The sequence below is a fragment of the Etheostoma cragini genome, chromosome 3 (genome assembly GCF_013103735.1).
Source record: "Etheostoma cragini isolate CJK2018 chromosome 3, CSU_Ecrag_1.0, whole genome shotgun sequence".
NCBI lineage: Eukaryota > Metazoa > Chordata > Actinopteri > Perciformes > Percidae > Etheostoma > Etheostoma cragini.
Window position 1 is genome coordinate 8,357,759 of NC_048409.1, and position 17,839 is coordinate 8,375,597.

The 17,839-nt window shown below is 39.4% G+C and overlaps 1 protein-coding gene and 1 long non-coding RNA gene across 3 annotated transcripts in view; one reads left to right on the forward strand and one right to left on the reverse strand.

Annotated features, from left to right (window-relative positions):
- pipox (pipecolic acid oxidase) overlaps positions 1–13,326 on the forward strand; it is a 68,157-nt gene extending 54,831 nt beyond the window's left edge. The window contains exons 8-9 of one of the 2 annotated variants that reach the window (XM_034866685.1): positions 12,158–12,358; positions 13,224–13,326. In XM_034866685.1, the coding sequence (XP_034722576.1) occupies positions 12,158–12,288 (131 nt within the window). In that variant the 3' untranslated portion in view covers positions 12,289–12,358; positions 13,224–13,326. Of the gene's footprint in view, positions 1–12,157; positions 12,409–12,769; positions 13,092–13,223 lie in introns of those variants that run through there. The other variant, XM_034866684.1, reaches the window with a different exon arrangement.
- On the reverse strand, positions 2,408–17,105 carry LOC117941681. Its single transcript, XR_004655949.1, has 3 exons — positions 17,095–17,105; positions 6,997–7,003; positions 2,408–2,477 (listed from the first exon to the last, which is right to left on the reverse strand). It is a non-coding gene; the product is annotated as an uncharacterized LOC117941681 (long non-coding RNA).
- Positions 17,106–17,839: the final 734 nt, after the last annotated feature.

Here is a 17,839-nt window from a genome sequence, read left to right on the forward strand (position 1 = left end):
GCAGTTCTGAAGGCAAAAGGGGGTCCAACCCGTTACTAGCATGGGGTACCTAATAAAGTGGCCGGTGAGTGTATTTGCGATGGATTGGCAGATGGTTGAGTGTAACAAACCATCTGACGCCCTACCAAATCAGCATTAAGTAAGATATCAGTTTCATCATGTATTCATTACAGAGATATTCCCAGGACATGATTATCCTATATTTGAACAAAGGCCAGAGACAGCAAAATCCACCTTCCAACAACTCCATTTGGCGTTTCACCCTTTCTTTTTGATTCAACATGTCTGCAAACAGAAATGTAAAATCCAGGCATTTATGTTTTAGAAGCAGTTCCAAAAACAGCTGGATGTATTGACTGAATGCATCATCTCAAAGTTCCTATCCCCTCATGTGGGGTTGTGAGATTTGAGCTCAGGATTACATGTGAACCTTGCTGACATGAGAAGTGATAAACATGCCACAATAAAAAGCTGTGAAGTCACTGGAAGTCCTATTGTTCCGTTTTTACAGTTACGCTAGAAGTGATTTTTGCTTTGATTTTTGCTTAAGTAGACCAAAGATGTTCCTGACCTCTGTACTACCTGCAGAGAGATGAAACTGATATTATCATCTCATCTAACAATGGCAGTATCAGGCTGTTCCTTAAACAGTATCTGTTTACAGTAAACAAAACCTTTTGTGGAACATAGAAAAAAAAAAGGATGTCACGTTTGTAATTGGCTTGTTCATGAGGCCCCTGGTGGTCACTGGGCCCTAAGCAGCCACTTATCGTGTATAGTTCACATGATAAATGGCCACCGGCCATGCCTCAGCCAAACAAAGGACAGAACTAGCTGCGGCATCAAGTGTCTTTTAGGGCAAATTTCTTAGTTTTGAATTTTTTTTGTGACTTGCAGTTTTGCTACCATCTTTTTAGTTTGCGCTTCCAAACTGTTTGTTTGCAAGGTCTGGCACAAACATCTCTCGTGGGCAAGTCTTACAGGGGTGCGTCCCCGTTGGTAATGAGTTTTTGGAGTGTTTTTGAGTGACAGCTCAATGCCTGCCTGCACCTGACATGTCACTTCAGCTAGACTTTGTAGGACACACAAACCACTCCACAGCGGATTCCTACAAGATTAATAAAGTGTAAGTATTGATCATATAGATTGTCTTTGATCTACGTTGCAAGCATGGTTACTAGACGTTTGTTGTTTCGTTGTGTTACAAGCTGTGTAGCATTTAACGTTAACGCTAACTGCAAACGTTATCTAAAAGAAATGCTAGCCAGGCCAAGTAGCTAACATTGACTTACTGTAGCTAAGTTATTGAGCTAATTTGCCATGTGAATAATGTAGGCTTAATGTATTGTACATTGTGTATTAGTCCTCATCATCTCTCCGTTGAGCTTGCAGGACCAGAGCAGAGCTACAATGCTATCAGTCTATATAGTCAGTAACGTAGCTATATTGTCTCTTTTGATAAATTATTATCCAGCTAGGGTATGTTGTACAATGTAGAAGCTGTGAATATAATGTATTATATCTAAGATTAACACATACAAAAGTGTGTATGTGACTTGCGACCCCCCCACTATAAACGAATATAAACATTGCCCGCAACCGCGCACGCACTACCGGTGTATCCAAACACGTGCAAATTGACAACACAAAATAACACAACAGCAACAACATTATTCTACAGTAATTTACTCATTACTTTAATTTGAACTTAACCTCAACAAATAAGATGGATGTGCACTATGTTTGGAGCACAGCCAGTCCAGTCTTGGTTTAATGTTGGAAACAGCTACTCGGAGATCATCCTCCACATTCAATCGCGCTGTACAGTGACCTGCTACAACTGATACTGTCGCTAATATGTCGTAAATCTGTCGCAATGACCTCAGGGGTCAGAGTGGTCAAAGAAAATCGAAAGAGCTGTTCCTGTTTTATTTATTTGCTTGGTTTTATTTTAAATTTAGCCACTAGTTTTATCTTGTGTTAAAATCATGGCTAACATATGCTATTTCTAATAGTTTTTAAATTTTTATTTTATTTCTGGAAATCAACTTGCAATTCCCCCATCTCTGGCTCGCGACCCCCCTGTGGGTCCCGACCCCCACTTTGGGAATCACTGTATTAGATAATGTTCCATCTGTACACACAGTTTCTTCTTTTACTGCACTGCTGCAAGATGTCAGATAACTGACCTATTTTTGTATATTTTAACGCTGTACACGTTAACAATATTTAGAATGAATGCATAATTTTACTACTGTCCAATCATTGGCCATCATTGAGCTCTGGAGACCAGATGATCCCAGGCGTCTAAGAGTTGTGTGTGATATTCTTGTACCACCCTCAGAAGTGTTGTTGCAGACACAACAAAACAACAAACATCTAGTAACCATGCTTGCAACGTAGATCAACACTATATATGATGAATACTTATTAATCTTGTATGAATCAGCTGTGGAGTGGCTTGTGTGTCCTCCAGACTCAGATTATCATTAACGTTAGGTTAGCTGCACTGAGCTGTCAATCAAACTTACCCCTAAAACTCATTAGCCAATGGGGGCGCACCCCTGTAACACCCGTCCACATGAGATGTTTGGTCAGAATTGAAAACAAAGACTTTGGAATCTCAAACGAGAAAGCTGGGAGCACAACTGCAAATGTGTGGGAGAGAGCAAAATACTGATCATTGAGAAAAAACAGAGGGAACTGGAAACAAAAGGACATTTGTTTTACCTTTGAGGTGATACTTTTTTTGCTTGAGTTAGCGTTTTTTGGTTGTTACTTGTTTGAAACTTTAGGTTTTGCTTGAAATTACACAAAATTGTATTCTGTACCATCAACAATTACTAACAAGCTTTCAGTGTTGATGGAAGCTACGTCAAGACAACGCCTCAAATGCAAATCATGTTAATAACTGAAAAACGTTAGCAATTAAACATAGTATTTGAATAAATGCACATGTGGCCCAGTTAGTAGAGCAGGCCCACATACTATAGAGGTTTATTTCTCGATGCAGCAGTGTTTGAGTCTGCCCTGGGACGGTTTCCTGTCTTCCCTTCTCTCTCCGTTTTTATATCTGAGCTGTTCTATCCATTGAAAGGTGGAAATGCAAAAAAAGAAAGAAGATATGTGTTTAAAACAGTGAGTGTTCAGAACTCCAGTCCAGCTGGATACACCAATTCATTTAGGGACATACAGTAGATCCTTAACTTTTAATGAGATGTCTCATCCATTGTGCTCTGGGTCTCCACTCCTGTTCTTCTCTAATTAACATGGCTCCACCTCTCCTCTCCTACACTTACTTCCATTGTCTCCTGGCACTTTTCCATCTCTTCATGCAGTCATGTACTTTACTAATTATATCTTTAATTAATATCCTGCTCACAATTTCCTGCTTTTAGAGGAGCTTGCTGGCATAAAGGTACTATAAATCCAAAGACACATAATACTAAACTCTTGGTCAAATGAATTACATACTAATGATTTTTTTTAATAAACAGTTACATTGCAGTATAAGACATTAAACATTAAAGAAATGAACATCATTTATAGAAAGGCAACATCAAAAAGAAAGGTCTTCAGCCTCGATTTAAAAGAACTGAGAGTAGCAGCAGATCTGCAGTTTTCTGGGAGCTTAGAATCTGAACGCTGCTTCCCCCCCCCGTTTAGTTCTGACTCTGGGGACAGAAAGCAGACCTGTCCCAGATGACCTGAGAGGTCTTGGGGGGGGGGGGGGGGGGGGGGTCATAGTGTAGTAGCAGATCATAAATGTATTTTGGCCCTAAACTGTTTAGTGATTTATAAACTAGCAAAAGCACTTTGAAATCAATTCTTTGAGGCACAGAAAGCCAGTGTAAGGACTTCAGAACTGGAGTGATGTGATCCTCTCTCTTGGTCTTAGTGAGGATTCAAGCAGCAGCGTTCAGAATCAGCTGATTGATTGGAGGGTGAGGCATGCACTGCCGCTATGGCTATTTGTGCTGTTGGTTGAATGTGCTACTTTTGCTTTTGCATGTGAAAGAAGGAGAGAATAAACATTTTTACACTTTTTTGCATACAAAAAGTGAAAAAAAGGATGTGAAGCATGAGGACACAGCAGTGGAGGAAGTACATTTACTCACAGAGTACTGTAATTAAGTACAACTGTTGAGGTATTTGTTCTTTACTTGTCTTTTCATGTCTTTTCATGCTACTTTCTACTTCTACTCTGCTACATTTCAGAGAAAAATATTGTACTTTTTACTCCACTGCATTAATCGCACAGCTTTAGTTACTACTTTCATGTATTTGCTTAATTCCCCTGCAGTAAAGCAGGTGGCCATGTATGGAACACTAGCTGTTATATCCACTGAGTATCCAAGAAGCATACAAGTAAACAAGGGGCCTGCATTTCTTGTGGATAAAAAGCACTATAAAATTTACATTTCTCAGCAACCGCTGACAAGAGAAATGTAATTTGTTACTTCCACCCGTTGGGGATAGGCATCCATGTCTGTTACCTTTTTTGTTTAAAAGCACTTATTAAGCTCCAAGTTTTCCACTGTAATTATAACTTGGGTTGGGACAGAGGCACTGATACAGATATAAAGAAATGGATAAATATAATTCATAATAATAATTATAGCAGTTGGTATGATAAACAGTGGCAATTATAGTAACTAGTAAGGAAAATGACCACCATTTAAGTCAGAAACAATATTGTTCAAACGACATGAATGTTGTATTATACTCTTATCATATTGTCTCCAGAGTTTATTCTGTTTATTAGTCAGTGGTAATGATGATCTGAAGTCTTTGTGCCCAGTGTTGATGATGATCTCAAGTCTTAGTTCCCTTTGTAAATGATGATCTGAAGTCTTTGTTCCTATTGTTGATGATGATCCAAAGTCTTTATGACCACTCTTAATAATGATCTGAAGTCTTTTTGCCCATTGTTAATGATGATCTGAAGTCTTTGTGCCCATTGTTAATTATGTTTTGAAGTCTTTGTTCCGATTGTTATTAATGATCTCAAGTCTTTCTGCCCATTGTAATGATAATCTAAAGTCTTTGTGCCCATTGTCCAGCAGCAGTAAAGACACTGAGAGAACAGAAAAAATGGGTTGCCTTACTCTCCCTTCACTACGTGCATTTGTCATCAAAGCCCGACAAAAGTGCTTTAAAGAAAATACTGGGAGGGTTGCCATGGCTACAAAGTCACCCTGTGTGCTTGGCCATCTATTGAGATTTTCCGTTCTCCTTCTCAGGTGAGATGAAAATTCACGTGGTCAAAACTGTCAGAGCCAAGCTTTTATGACTTCAAAGCCAGGCAGAATCCACAGGAGCTCGGAGACCTTTGTCAGATGGAAATGTGCTGCATTCCTCAAGCCCTGTTGACATTTGGAATTTACCTCTCAGACCTTAGCAACAAGGACATTGGGTCAGACTGCTGCATTTAGAAAATAGACACTCTCTTGTCTAACGCCTGGGTTTGAGCACATGAAGCCATTACACAGAGAAAGGACAAATCCCCCTTAATTTATCATTTAGTCCCAATTCACTAAAGTGAATAGATGCTCAGTGACAGGCATCGACATCAACAGCTTTGCTCTTCTTTTATGTATTCACTCACATGGGGACTCAAACCCATTGACTGGCGCAGACACATGCCCAGAGACACAGGCTATTTATAGGCTAACTACCAGGTGCTGGGCATGGATCTGCTCACATTAGGGCGCTGATTCCTCTGAAACGGTTTAAGGGTTCTGTGTAAAGTCTTTATGAAGGGATAATAAGTGTGTGCGCCAAACCTGAACTTGCAGTGTGTCATACATTAGAATGACAATTGTGAAAATGTCTAACTAATATATAGTGTTAATTCATGTCAATGTCAGTTACAGATTTAAAATCATCCAGTTAGGCTGGCTGCTTCCTTGTACAGCAGTAATCTTCAACAGGGGATCTGCCACCCCTGGGGGGTCCTCAGAGTCACTTCAGGGGACCGCTAAATTATTGTTTAAAGTCATCGACGGATAAAGCTGAGCTAATGGATTCACTCTGCCTTCCACATTTATGTTTGACATTAAAACATTATGCTATATGTAAATAGTAGCTTTGCATTGTATGGACCATACAAACAGGTTTCAGGCCAACCTACACATTATTAGCCCAGTATAATACGCAACTCAATAATATAAAATATGTAGAAGGGGTCCCAGCTCTTCACTTTTTGTTTAGGGGTCTTTGGCTTAAAAAACGTTGGTGTACTGTTTGGGCACGTTTCAGGAATGAGGTTTGACAAACTGAGTCTACCCTGAAATCTGAGTTGATTTACTCTGAGATGGGGAACTTTAAGTTTTCAGTTCCAGAACAGCTGATTTGAGTTGAGTATTTTCACTCCGATTTAAGTGTGTGCGCCACCACAATAAAAAGGCAACATGAATGGAGCAATGATTCTACTATTTACCATGGTAACAACTACAAAGAAACTGGTCGGCGGAAATACTCATCGCACATACAGCGAGTATGTATATGTATATTTAACATATATTTCTTTAAAAAAGCAACATGGATGTTGCTGCAAAAGAGAGATAATTAGCGTGGGAGAAAATTGCTTCAAGCAGTGTTGAATGGGCCCTTGGACCTCCTTGCATGTGGGGTTTACTGGCAGACACTACTCCTTGCGACCGTGCATTTATACAGAGCAAATCATCAGCAATGAAAAGGGAACTCCCTGCTGTGTTTAATGAAACCTCACACAAGACTCTACGTTGCACAGCTAATGGAGCACTTTGCTCAATTCAATTCAATTCAATTCAATTCATTTCAATTCAATTCAATTTTATTTATAGTATAAATTCCTAACGAGAGTTATCTCGAGACACTTTACAGATAGAGTAGGTCTAGACCATACTCCAGAATTGACAAGGATCCAACAGTTCTAGTAGTTTCCTCCAAAGCAAGCAACAATGCAACAGTGGCGAGGAAAATCTTCCTTTTAGGCAGAAACCTCGGACAGACCCAGGCTCTCAGTAGGCGGTGTCTGACGGACCGGTTAGGGTTAGAATGAAGAGTGGCAATAACAAAAAAATAGTAGTTTGTAGTACTTCTTTGTAGTAGTTCATGGCATAGCAGGGCACTGTGCGGCAATACAAGGCAAAGCAGGACGTGGCATGTCGCAGCAGAGCGTAGCAGCATGAACATGGCATCGCAGAACGTCTAGCGAGACCATGGCAACAGCTGTTACCCTGATTTTGGAGCCTCCCTGATCCAAGGAAAGATGCTGGGCGAAAAAGAACATAAGGACTCCGGGGAATGACTCCCCAGAGCTAGGTTTGAGACAGGGTAAAGCGAGGAGCCTGGTCAGCCTAGAACTCTCCCCAACCGGATCGGGCTGTATCGCCCTCCCTCCCTCTAGTTTTATTATATTAGTGATTATATGATAGATAGATCTGACAACTATGACGAGAAGCAGGTGGGCCGGGTTAGGCGGACGCTGCGACTCCTCACTCCCTAACAATATTCAATTCTATGCCCTAACTATAAGCTTTATCAAAGCATAACCAAGAGAGACAGGGTAAAGAGAGGAGCCTGGTCAGGCTAGAACGCTCCCCAGCTGGATCGGGCTGTATTCATAATATTAATTAATGCATAATTCAACGATACCTCACACAATAGTCTGCCTTAAACGGGCTTGGTGAAAGTATAGGGGGCGGCTTAGGATCACACGTAGACCACACATTATAAGACCACATATTATTTTATGTAAATTGGATATTTTTGTCATTTAAGGCTGATTTCCTGTTGCTAGCAGGGGGCGCTATTGCCAAAAGTCAATTTTTGTTTATAGATGTCCTCAGGCCTAGACCCTTGTCAATTGTGAGAAACTTCGGCCAATTTGAACAACGCACACTTAAGTTACAACTTATTTGTTCATCGATAAATGCTCAAAATGGCTGCCATGCCACACCCACACTGTTGGACGTAAACTCAAGCTTTTGATATCTTTTTATCGTTAAGGTCTTCAGATGGCATAAAACAAATTTGAAGTTGATCGGATAAAATCTCTTGGAGGAATTGGTTAACACTCGGGACCCGGGAGGCTTGTCCACAAGCAAAATTGGACCTCTGATTCATAGTTTACTCATTTAATAACCATAAAAGATAGAATCTTACCAATTGTTGCGGCTAAAAGCTAACAGGTTAGCGGTTAGGGAGGTCTCTTTGGGGTCTTTCTAGCCTCTACGGGTGATTTTCTGTCCAGTCTGGAACTTGTGCCCTTTTTCAGGGCGTCGTTGAGCATTAAATCCACACTGTTACATCCAAGATTTATCCACTTGATTTCCATAATTCATCGCGGGATTCCCCTCACTCAAACTAGTCTAGTCTTTGATGATTGTCACTGGTTTGAGATTTGGCATATATTTAGGCCTTTTTTTTGAAGAAATGTAAATAGTTTGTGCTTTATAAGAGTTATCATGTTTATTGTGTTTATTTTTGCTCATAGGAGAACTGTTTTAGACAACAAAAATTGTTGTTTAGCATTGCTGTGGGTGTAATATCAATAAATATGTCATTATTATGATGATTATTGGGATAAATAAACGTCATGAGGGCAAATGCATCTGGACTTTCTTTGAAAAAAATTATGTATTTTGTCAGCTGTATAAGTTATAATGTTTGTTTCTTCACGTTGTGACTCCCAAGACATATGAGAATTGTTTTAGAGAGGAAATTGGCTTAGCTGTTACTGCTCCGTCTGTGATATCAAAACAGATCTGGAGGTTTATGTTCTGTTTTATTTATTTATTTGTCTTTAAGGTCCTACAACCTTTTTTAAAAATTCAAGTGACCTCACTGCAGCACAGATATTCTAATAACCCAGTTTGTCCTGAAAAAAATGATCTTCATATCTTGACTGTAGACAACAGGGTTGATGTTTTACAAGCTTTTTTATAAAATAAATCCAGACGGACAATGAACTGTAAAAACGACCACTAGAACAGCTACGACGGGCATTTTGAAATTTGTATACGTAATAACTTAAATACAATTAAAAAAATACAATCATGCAGGTACCTGACTTTTCCTAAAATAGTCTATATTTTCATTTAAAATTGTTGAAAAAAATTACACAAAAGGCAAAGAAAATAAAATCACTTTGACCTATTTCGGCCATACATACTCGGATTCTGGCGGTATTTTTAATCTTTCGCGGGGTTGCAGATTGAGTATATTGGAAGCTTAGTAACTCTCTGTCAGAGAAACGTTATAAGCGGTGTCGAGCAACAAGTGTGGGCATCACCGATGGGCAGAGATGGCAAAACTACTCACTTCCCGTACTCAAGTAGAAGTAAAGATAATTGTGTTAAAAAATACACTGGTAAAAGTGGAAGTACTAACTTAACTTCTTTATTCAAGTAAAAGTAAAAAAGTACATGCTTGGAAATTTACTTAAAGTATAAAAGTAAAAGTAGCCTTACAAATGACAAAGCTACCTGGACCAGACAGATGTTACTAGAGAGCACGCTGAGAAACTACAGTGGACATGAAAAAAGCTCTAAATTCTTTGTATGTCATTACCTACATTTTGGCTGTCAGCCAACAGGCCTAACATATATATCTTTTTTTTTGTGACAGAGACTAGGACTCCAGGTTAATAAGATTATGACTAAGTAGCAAGATATGAATTCAAGTGTGATTTTGTGAGAAGTCTGTGTATCTTTGCATCCAGTTAGATTCAATTTGGTTTTGATGACACAAAAATAATTCACCAACTCCAGTGGAATTATTTTAAACGTAGTGAGGACTAGATTAGGACTGTATTTAAAGTTGATTTGGGTTTCCACCTAGTTAACTAGTGTAACCTAGATAACAGGTGTGACTTAGCTAACACAAAGTTTGGGTGGAACACAAACAAGCTAACTTTTAAATGTGCCAGAACTGTAGACCAATACAACAACAGGCTTAAATTAACGGACAACATAAATTACATGACTTACAGTTTGCAAAGACGCACACAATCTCAACTGGTTATCCTCCAGACAGCTAGTTTCTTTTTCTTTTTTCTCACTTTTTTCCCTGTGTTGCGTGCGCGCCTGTTCTCGGTGTGATGTGCGTGTCCGCGCTATTCTCCTACATGCACTCACAATCATACCTGATAGACAACTTTTTGTACAAAATTAAAGTAACAAGCCAATTTTGGAAAATGTAAGGAGTAGAAAGTACCAATATTCGTGTTAAAATGTAAGGAGTAGAAGTAAAAAAAACGCCCCAAAAAATAAATAGTAATGTAAAAATATCGGAAAAATCTACTTGAGTAGAGTATCTCTGCCGATGGGCCGAAGGTAAAGCCAGAGTTGGTAACGCAGGCTACAACAATAAATATGGCGTGAAGGATCACTCTTCTGAATCAGAAGGCAAGCTCCGGGCGCTCGCTCTCTGGAAGGTGCGGTGCACGTAGCTAGATGGCTTTATACATCCTCGAACTGGCTGGAATCATTCCACACATCCTATACCAGTACACCACCGTTACATTTTACGGAAGAAGTTCATGCAGCAACAGGCAGAGGAGCTGAGGAGTTTATAGAGGAAAAAAGGGCAGCAAAGCACCAGAGCAGACACCAACACGGAGGTAGTGCCTGTGCCATGTTTAATAATAATAATTTTATTTAAACTCTTTATGGATGGGGAACTAAAATTTACACTCTGTTTTGTTAGTAGTCACTACACACAGGCTTTTTTCCAATTTGGTTTTTTGAACTCTTGACATGGTGCATATGTCTACCAAGTTTCATTAGTCTACATTAAACATACTTCAGGGGCAAATTTATTTTTAATTTTGTAGGAGGCGCTACCGAGCCATTTTTGTGCGCCTATTCCCGAAACCCTTAAAATACATACATTTTTACCAGGATTAATGAAACCACCAATTTTAGTGAGTTTGGGTAAGATAAGCCCTTCAAAATGGTGATTAATTTGCTGGGAAAAAAACATGGAATACTGTAATTCCTCAAATAAAAGCCGGGGCCTTTATTTACCTGGCTTTTATTTGAAGCAGGCTTCTATTAGAGGCAGGCATTATTTCTAATTCCATCTGTTTGAAAAGTATAATTGTTTTAAATAAACAGTTTCAAATGAAAAGATATAACGTTCCAGTGGACTGAGATCATTCATTTTTTAACATCAAACACCCCCACTGTATCAGTTTGAACCCTTTAAATGTACCGGTACAATAAGAGCAATCAGTAGTAAGAAGTAAGTTGCTGTTTTGCAGCACACCAGTATAGCTCTAGCTCCAGGCTAACTCTTTTCCTCCCACCTCCAGCTAGCTAGCCGTGCTCTGCTCTCGTCAGCTCATCCTTCTGTTTCTTCCAGTCTCAAATTCTCCTGGGGTCAATGTAGAACTGTCTTTCAGCCTTTTCACCTGAGTTTTTCACACATACTTCAAAATTATTTTTGTTGAAAAGTCTGTCACTAGCACCAGAGCCGTCCTTCTCTGCGGTCACTAAATGAGACCTGTGTTACATCCAATGTAGCTACCACCAACACCTGTACATTACTACACTCGGCTGAGTAACACATACAGTTCCATTGACTAAATTACGAGTAAGACAAAAATTGTACTTTATCTTTATTCATAATCTTTTATTTCAAAGGGTTTATATCATTCACCTGCAATACTATGGAACTCCTTTGATTGGCTCTTACTGTTTTGTGTCCATGGAACACTACAAACACATTTAAAAAACATTTCAGAGCGAGTCGCACTCTTCAGATTGCGCTTTGCTACCGTGGCTCCACATCACTAATGTTGTAGAGAAAACTTCAAAAAAACGCAATGCGACCGTGGGAATCTGCTGATGTAAGAGCATGTCCACGATGGGTAGCGTTAGTTATATGAGGACGGATAAAGTTATGTAGGCTACATAAATGATAGACTGGGAAGAGAAACGCAAATAAACCAACCAACCAATAAAGTTAATATTTATACCATTTGGCCTCCTTTTCTTATGCTTATGCTTTCTTATGCTATTTTGTATGTATTTGTTTCTGTTTTATCTTATTTATGATGATGATTACGTTTGTTTGTGTATGTATGCACCACGGCAAATTCCACGTAGGTGTAACTTATTGTGGCAATAAAACATTTTCTGATTCAGAGTCTTATTCTTTTTTCCAGGTCACGGCTTCAAGTTTGGACCAATCATTGGCAAGCTGCTTTGTGAACTCAGCCTGGGAGATGTGCCCTCCTATGACCTTTCACCTTTCCAAATCAGTCGCTTCCAGGCAAAGACCAAATCAGCTTTATAGATCTGGGAGTGGGTACTCACTTCCATTAGACTTATCTAATTGTAACTACATGATTTGAGATCGTCTTGGTCCTTTACATGGGCTGAAATAAATGCCACCAGAAACTGAATTTGAATCATTTACACTACCGGTCAAAGGTTTTGGGGTCACTTACAAATTTCCATTTCACTCCATTATAGACAGGATACCAGCTGATCTGAGTGGGTGGCTGATCTTTAATGCAATATCTACATTTCCCATTATCAGCAACCATTGATCCAATGTTCCAAAGGCACATTTTGTTTACTAATCTGATATTATTTTAAAAACCTAACTAAGAAAACATTAAACAACCCTTTTGCAATTATGTAAGCACATAATGTAATCTGGAAACTGCTGCCCTGGCTAAAAAAAAACAAGGCAACTGATCTCAGCTGGGATTCTGTCTATAATGGAGTCCAATGGAAATTTGTGAGTGACCCCAAACTTTTGACCGGTAGTGTATATTTGAATGATATATATTCAAATTTTAAGTCTTTTTCGGCCAGAAGGGTGCAGTTCCACCGTTAACCGCTAAACCCATGGTTTCTTTAAGACATATCGCTGTTCCTTGGGGCTTGGGAAAGGCAAGCATTTCTTCCTCGTTTCATACTGTGCTCCAAAACGTAGGGGCTGATTGGCCGAGGAGGAGTCCTGTGGATCTGCGCCACTGAACTCTTTCTATCGATCTGCGCTCAATTGCTCAATTCATCCTTCAACTACCCTGATGTTTGTCACAGTAACTTGAAATTGAATTGTGAGAACTGAATGTGAATTGTGAGAACTGAATTTGAAAATATATAGAGTTGAATTTTTAGTGAAGATCAAATTTTATTGGACTTTGGTTCCAAACAATGAATTCAATTTTGGATTATACTATTTAAATTCAGTTTCTAGTGGCACATATTTAGCCCATGCCTTTAGCCCTAGGCTGTTGAATGGAATCACACAATGGCAGTATGTTTTGCCTGTTGCTTTACTTGATGTAGTCATTGTGTCTTTCTAGTTCCACATGGTGATATCACCAAGTGGAACTGGTAGCATGCCCAGGGTTGTAGGAGCACAGAGTTGGGGTTTGATAGCATTTCATCAGATCTGGATCAAGTATTGAATCAGCTTATTTAGTACATTTAGCATTAAACATTTGCAAGGATTCTAGATTTATGCAACATGAAAGTCAGTGTGTTCACATTCAGGTACGTAACCAGATTACAGTTGGCATCAGGAGATTGAAACGCTTGTTTCTCTATGAAGCTACAGCCAGGAGACAATTAGTTAAGCTTAGCATTAAGACTAGAAGCACGGGGGAGTGGCCTGGCTCCGTTCAAAGTTTATAAAAAAATCTCCCAGCACGTTCCAATTTAGGTTATTACTGTGACACAACTGCTTTGTTTAATCCAGAGATCTTCAAAAGGGGGTCCGGGACCTATAGGGGGTCTTCAGAGTTTCTTTAGGTGGGGGGTGATAGGCTTACTAGCCTAAAGGTAAGGTAACCATCCACAGATACAAGTAAGCTTAAGGATATACTGTGTCCCATTTTAACATTAAAACAATGTATATGTATATATGTAAACGTCTTTGTGTATATATGCAAGACTAAGTACTGTACACACCACAAAAAGTTATGTGTATAGGTTTTTGGCCGCCCTATACATTATTGTAGACCCAGTTTAATATGCAACTCATCTTTATACAAAATATATAGTTAGGGGTCCCGTTTTTTGTTTATGGGCCGAGGTGCAGTTTGAACAGATGAGTTTTCAGTCTGAACATGTGTCACGGGGAGCACATTCCCCCATTTTGGAGTCATAACAGCTAACAGTTAAGACTTAGTAGAGCGGTACTAGGGCCCCCCTCCTAGTTAGGGAGTAGCAGATTGGAGTGGATGGATGTAGGATGGGGTTGAGCCATTCACCAGTGTCTTGAATCAGATTCCAGCCTCCACTGGGAGCCAGAGTGAGGGAGGACTGCTGCTATAAACTTTTTATTCAAGTATTTACATTTGAAGTCTGACTAAAACTATTTTGACAACAAAATGTCCCTAATTTTGTCCGGATGTCTGTGTTATGTTGCCGTGATTGGACTATGATTATCTGCTCCTCAGATCTCTGCAGGGTTCTCCGTCTGGTGCCTAGTGCCACCCATGACAATTGTGATTGGTTTTAAGAAATGACAATAAACCAGAGCCTGTTTTTCTCCCATCCCAAAATGCTGTGTGGATTAGCCAGAGCCAGCGTTGTGGAGGAAGGTCTGGCAATGCGAGACTAGACTAAAACTAACTCTGATTTTGACTGATTGGAGTAGCTTCTAAATAAGCCCATTGCCAAACGTGAGCTTTGGACCCTGTAAATTTGTTAAAAAAATTGCAGAACCTTCCCTCTCAGTGCATAAAAAGGCTTTGTACGATATCCTGCATAAAATGATTTGGTTTCTTTTGTTCATGCACAATTAATGAAGTTGACACCTACATCCTTAATAGTGGCTAAACATGAACATGTGTGAAGATGTCAGGCTGTCACCTGAGAGCAGTCTATTGCAGCTGCGTATGGAGCTACACATCTACATCACTTGCACACCAAATAGTTTTGTTCACTGTTTTAATATAATACTGCTCTGTTCACCCTGGTATGCTTAGTATGCAGTATGACATCCAACCAACATACAAATTTGCATTTGTAGCAATGAAAGAAGATAATAAGAAGTCTAGTTGTTTTCCAAAGCAAGAAGAACCTTGTCTAATGAACTAGTAATAAACTAACACTGCCTTGATTTTGACCAAATGTAACACCGTTGTTTAATTGTAAATTAATTTTTTAAATTCATCTGTGATAAATGGTAATACAATATCTATAATCTTATTGGCTTGTATGATTTCATGCATCAGTAAACCTCCCTTTCACTGCCTTCCCAGCATTCACCATTTTGCCAACTAAGTACGTGGTTAAAAAGACATCAGCCGTTGAGCCATTTGTCTATGTGAAGCCAGCTGCGTGCTCAGGCTCCTGAGGTGGCCTATTGCCTGGATCTATTTCCCCATGTACCGGTAAACATTTTAATCACTAATCAGACGGCCTATTACAATGGATGCCAACCACGACCATCAGCGGGAATGGGAAAATTATGCAGCAAAACGGCAGAGATCAGTGAGCCATTTGCTCCCTTGCCTCTAAGTGACTTCAGATGGATAGCAAAGGGCCATTATGCAAATTGCAAAAATTAGAATTACATTAAACATGCAAATGCAAATATTCAACCACCAATAATCATCAAGCAGGGCCAACTGAAAAACCTCTGTGGAACATTGTCTAGCTTGTAAAATCCCACAAAGCCTTGCACAAATCAAACTTTTTTCTGCACATGATTCTCCAAGGTTCATAATTGGTAATGGCATCCGTTTATTGTACTATGGCATCAACCCAGAGTTCATACTGTACATCAGTAGCTAGTAGAGGCACTGCAGAGGCAAGAAAAATGACCACGTCTCAAGTAAAATGAGAGTGCTTGGTGCTCCGAGAGCACAGGTTGGCAAGGATAATTCATAAAGAAGCTGCAATAATCATTTTTATATTAACAATTAATCATATCGCTCTGTGTAATGTGAAAGGGGTCGCTTGTAGTGATAAACCCGCAGAGAATTGTGTCGAACTCTGCAACGTGCCTCAACTCTACAGAATCTTTTTTTTTTTTAGCAGCTTAGAGCTCATTGTTTTTGTTTTCTAACTGCAAAATGCACTCATTAGCCCGGTTTCAGCTGTTTCTTCAGTGACAAAACTCTGATAAACCCTCTGTACTACCAGCTCAGCAGCAAACAGCAGAGGGACACATTTAGAGACAGGCTGGTGACCATAGCTTAGTATTTAGCAGCTTAAGAGACAGATTTTGTTCTCAAGAGTTGGTAAAGTTGCCTTGCACTGCAGCTGCGAGAATCGCCTAATTACAGAACTGAAGCAGACCAATCAGAGCTATAAGAAGAGAGAATAATGGACTGACATTCATCAGGTGGGCACAAACATGGCTCTAAATAAATGCTAATTTTGCTCTGTGAGTGTTAATATAGGCAAGTTTTGCAAACAAGGCAGTAATGGAGTAGTCGAGTCCTGGGGTCCGTTTCAGGAAGGAGGTTTAACAAACTCTGAGTTTAACCCTGAACTCTGAGTAGATTTACCTTGAGATGTGAAAGTCAGAGTTTTTAGTTCCATAACAGCTGATTTGAGTTGGTTCAATTAACTCTTCATCAACAAGATAGTCACCACATGGAAATGCCATGTTTAGAACAAAAACGTTTTGCCAAACATGGTTGATACACCAATACTTTTTTTTATTCATGCAGATAACAAACTGCGCCTAATATAGACTGAGTGAATGAATGAGGTGAGCAAAAGACTGAGAGAAGAAAACCTGCTCCTGACCAGATTAGGTTCACAGGCTTAGTTACCATAGTAACTGACTCTGAGGTTAAGGTACCTCTCTTTCTGAAACGGGCTGGAGTTACCCCCCTCTCTCAGGTTTGATTAACTTCCATTTCTGAAAAGGAAAAGCCAGAGTGTCCCTCATCTCAAGGTTAACAAACTCAGAGTTTTCACTAAACCTTCTTTTTGAAACAGACCCCAGGACTCAAGATTGAGTCTGACTCGAGTCGCTATTCTCTGCATTGGCGACTCGACTTGGCCTCGGGCACTAATGACTTTTACTCAAACTCAAGGATTTATGAAATCGAACTTGAGCTCTCATGAAATAGGACTTGGACATTGGATGAATATTCTGACTACTTTATGTGTGATGGAGTACTTGAGTCTCTATTCTCTGGACTTTCAACTCGACTAGGACTTAAACTCAGGTAATGGTGACTTGACTCAGAATCATTTTTGGTGACTCAAACTTAGTAGTAGTAGGCCTAGTCAACCAACCAACCAATAATTGTTACTGACATAACGAATTTACGTGGGGAAAAAACATTGTTTTAACTGAAATAAAAATAACGAAGCATTACAAAATTGATAACTAAACTTAAACTGTAATGTCTGTTTGCAAAACTAACTACAGTTAAATGAAATAAGGAGTAAATATCCTTAGTTTTTGTCTTTGTCAATATCTTTCACAAAGCAAATAACCTCATGTTTTTCAGAGTTGACATTTCCCGTAGACATGTAGGCTATAGTTTTTGACTGGGAACCCAGAAAATCCGACATTCCATTTAAAACAGAACACAACATACAGTGGTGTGAAAAAGTGTTCGCCCCCTTCCTCTTTTCCTGTTCCTTTGCATGTTTGTCACACTTAAGTGTTTCGGAACATCAAACCAATTTAAACAATAGTCAAGGACAACACAAGTAAACACAAAATGCAATTTGTAAATGAAGGTGTTTATTATGAAAGGTGAAAAAAAATCCAAAGCATCATGCCCCTGTGTGAAAAGTGATTGCCCCCTAAACCTAATAACTGGTTGGGCCACCCATAGCAGCAACAACTGCAACCAAGCGTTTGCGATAACGTGCAATAAGGCTTTTACAGCGTCCTGGAGGAATTTTGGCCC